Source organism: Haplochromis burtoni, unplaced genomic scaffold (assembly GCF_018398535.1).
Source record: "Haplochromis burtoni strain Fernald_Lab_line unplaced genomic scaffold, NCSU_Asbu1 Contig_897, whole genome shotgun sequence".
Classification (NCBI taxonomy): domain Eukaryota; kingdom Metazoa; phylum Chordata; class Actinopteri; order Cichliformes; family Cichlidae; genus Haplochromis; species Haplochromis burtoni.
The window spans coordinates 14993-18533 of NW_024583258.1; the positions used below are offsets into that span (position 1 = coordinate 14993).

General features: G+C 41.3%; 1 protein-coding gene across 1 annotated transcript in view; it reads left to right on the top strand.

The window, feature by feature from the left end:
- Positions 1–627: 627 nt before the first annotated feature.
- The window catches only part of popdc3 (popeye domain containing 3), a 10499-nt gene continuing 7585 nt past the window's right edge, over positions 628–3541 (top strand). The window contains exon 1 of the mRNA XM_042216014.1: positions 628–1217. Coding sequence (XP_042071948.1) covers positions 712–1217 — 506 coding nt within the window. The 5' untranslated portion in view covers positions 628–711. The remainder of the gene's footprint in view (positions 1218–3541) is intronic.

Below are 3541 nucleotides of genomic sequence, written 5' to 3' on the forward strand. Positions count from 1 at the left end.
GGAGTTAGGAGGTGGGTTGCATGACAGTGTCTGAAAGACACAAACTAGCAGCCGAAGAGCGAGGAAGCCTTCAAATGGGTTTCTAAATACTGTCCTAATTTAACTAATGCATAAGCTTAATTTTCTATATCATCAGAATATATCTGTATTACAGCTTTTTGTGTGTGACTTTGCATTAAAACTGGGACGTGTATGTAATTGTTGACATTCCAGACTCACAAAAACTGAAATAAACTAAAACTATCTTTTGAAAAATAACTAAAACAGGACAGAACTGGAAACCTGTGTTAACATAAAAGCAGCAAACACATAACCTATAATTACTTGTGGTGTGTACCATCTCAAAAGTGTAATGGTAGAGTTTATTCTGCATTATGGGCGGTAACACTGTATAATAATAATTTACAAATAAACAGGATAATCAAACGAAATCACAAAGCAACTGTTTTCTACAGTAAGTAAAAACTGGTCTTTATCCTTTCATCATGTAACACGAGCTTTGTCCGCACCTGGACTCGAACCCGCGCTCTGATGGTTCCGTAAAAACTCCGTCTTTTTTTCATTGGATATAACGTAGCGATTTGATTGGTTGTTTCTGCGTTCCACCTATGAGTGATGGGCCGAGGTGTCAGCGTTTTTCTACCCGCTCTGGTGGCACGGAGCGAGGCTGGCTGTGGTGGATGTGCTGCGGGTCGAGTCGCTTTATACAGTATGGAGCCGCCCGACTTCGAAAGCATGAATTTTACGGTGGCGCCGGAGGTGTCTGCCTACCCGGTGTGCAAAGAGTGGAAAGAGGGTGCGGAAGGATCGGTGTTCCATCTCGCCAACATCTTTCTGTTCCTTGGCTTCATGGGGGGCAGTGGCCTTTACGGACTCTTCTACCTGTTCACCTTTCTCACTCTGGGCTTCTTCTGCTCCACTCTCTGGTCGTGGTCGGACTCCTGCACCACGGACTCTTTTCTGTGGAGTTTGGCGATCTTCGCGGTGTGTCTGGTACAAGTCCTGCACATGTCATACAGGCTGAGGAGCTTTTCGTTTGACAAGGACTTCCAGGAGCTGTATAGCTGCATGTTTAAAAGAGTCGGAGTGTCACTGTCCCATTTTGGGAAGATAGTGGCCTGCTGTGACGGGGAAGTCCAAACTTTAGAGAAGGACCGCTGCTTCGCCGTAGAAGGAAAAACCGCTATTGACAAGCTGTCAGTGCTGCTCTCTGGAAGGTGATTGCGCACACACGCTCGAACAGCTCAGTGTCAAACATGGTACACCCCAACATAGAGTTTAGCACAGTCATGCCCCTATTCATATTAGAACAAAGGGTGTGTTTTCTAGATACTCTTTGTCATGTGAAAGTCTTACTGACAGACTCCAAATGTTTATCTGGGTCAGGGTTACTGGGACTGATCAGGATTGGCTCATGAGCTAAAAGGTTCATTATTGTAATCTGCATTTCTAGTTCACTCTTTACCTGAGGAGTCTTTGCAGCTTTGACCGCATAGCTTTGTTTGTTTGTTTGTTTGTTTGTTTGACCAGGCTTTAACCACAACAGCTCCATGTGTCTAAATTATGCGCAAGTAAAATGAGCACATGGTAAATTAGTATAGCTTCCAAGAGCCTAGATTTAAACATGCTTTTCATAACCACATGTCCTTGGGGAGTAAAGGCTGAATAGATTACACTGTAATGATTGCTTTTCACTCATCTATGGACAGCAGCTTATTGAACAGTTAAATGTTTTTCTGCGGTTACTGTGAAAGCACTCGCATTAGGTGACTGATTACCTTAATGATTAGTCTACTAGTATTTTCATGTAAAGTCAATACATTTTCATCAGTTTTTGTGCCTTATTACTTTTGTAGCTAAAAATGTACTGGAGTAATAGTTTGTACAAAATGTAGCCTAGTGCACAAACGCACATTGGGGAATTTATCATGAAATCAGTTTTACAAGTATTAGAATATATGTAATATATGTAGTAGAGTGCTCTGAGGCAGTCGATGCTGCCTGTGAACTTACATTTTCAGATATTTGTTCTGAGAAAGTGAGGCAGAACACCACCACAAATTTTGGATGTTACTATAATGGAAAGAAGTAGAATTGGTCCTAGCACAGAACCCTGTGGAACTCCATAATTAACCTCAGTGTGTGAAACAGCACTACTCAAACGTCTCTGAGTCCAGACGCTAAAAGGCAAGGAGCACTTGCTGCTGGAGCTATTTATGAAGTTCTGCATCACTGAGAGAGCAGCTCTCTTTTAGAGAGGCTAAAAGGTCATCGAAGGTAACAGGCTCACAAATGTGTCCACTGCACTGAATGGAGACGGGGTGGTTCATGTATATGTTAGTTTGGTCACAGCATGTCTCTGTGGCTTCACTTTGTTTTTAAACAAATTGACTTAGTGTGGAGTGAAAAAGTGTTTGCCCACTTCCTGATTTCCTGGTGTTTTGCATATTTGTCACACTTACATGGTTCAGATCATCAATTGATATGAGACAAAGATAACCCAAATAAATATAAAATGCACTTTTTAAATGATGATTTCATTGATTAGAGGAGAAAAGTTATCCAAACCTACCTGGTCCTGTGTGAAAAAGTAATTGCCCCTCTTGGTAAATCATTGATTAACTGTGATTAACCACATTTTCTTTGGAGAGCTGCGTTCAATTTCACTAAACACACTCAGGCCTGATTACTGGAAGATCTGTTGAATCAAGAAATCACTTAAACAGAACCTGTTAGACAAAGTTAAGGAAGGCTAAAAGATCTCAAGAAGGAACACATCATGCCATCTAAAGAAAAACTTGAGAAAAAAATCACTGATATCCATCAGTATGTTAAGTGTTACAAAGGCATTTCCAAGGCTTGGGACTCCAGTGAAACACAGTGAGAGCCATTATACACAAATGGAGAAAACATGGAACAGTGATTAGCCTTCCCAAAATTACTCCAAGAGCATGTTGAAGTCTCATCCAGGAGGTGACAGAAGAACCCAGAACGGCATTAAAGAACCACAGGCTTCACATTTCTCAGTTAAGGTCAGAGTTCATGATTTACAGACTGGGCAAAAACAGGATCCATGGGAGAGTTCACCAAACAAAAACCATTGCTGACCCAAAAGAACACAAAGGCTTGTCTCACATTTGCCAAAACAAACATCTTGATGACCCCAAGACATCTGTGAAAGTATTCTGTGGACCGATTCAACTATTTGGAATGTTTGAGTACCGTTACATCTGCCATAAAACTAGCACAGCTTTTCAGAAAAGGAACAGTCCTCAATTACTGAATGGTTGAAAGTGATGCAAATTATATAATGTGGGCTTTGTAGTTACCAGATCTTAAACTAAAAAAAACACCATTATGAAATTAACCAACAGTAAAATATGGTGGTGGCAGTGGGATGATCTGGGGCTGTTTTGCTGCCTCAGGACCTGGAAGACTTGGAACCATGAATTTTTCTACCAAAATATCACGAAGGAGATTGTCCGGTCCGGTTTGTGATCTCAAGCTGAAGCACACTTGGGTTCTGCAGCATGAAAATGAT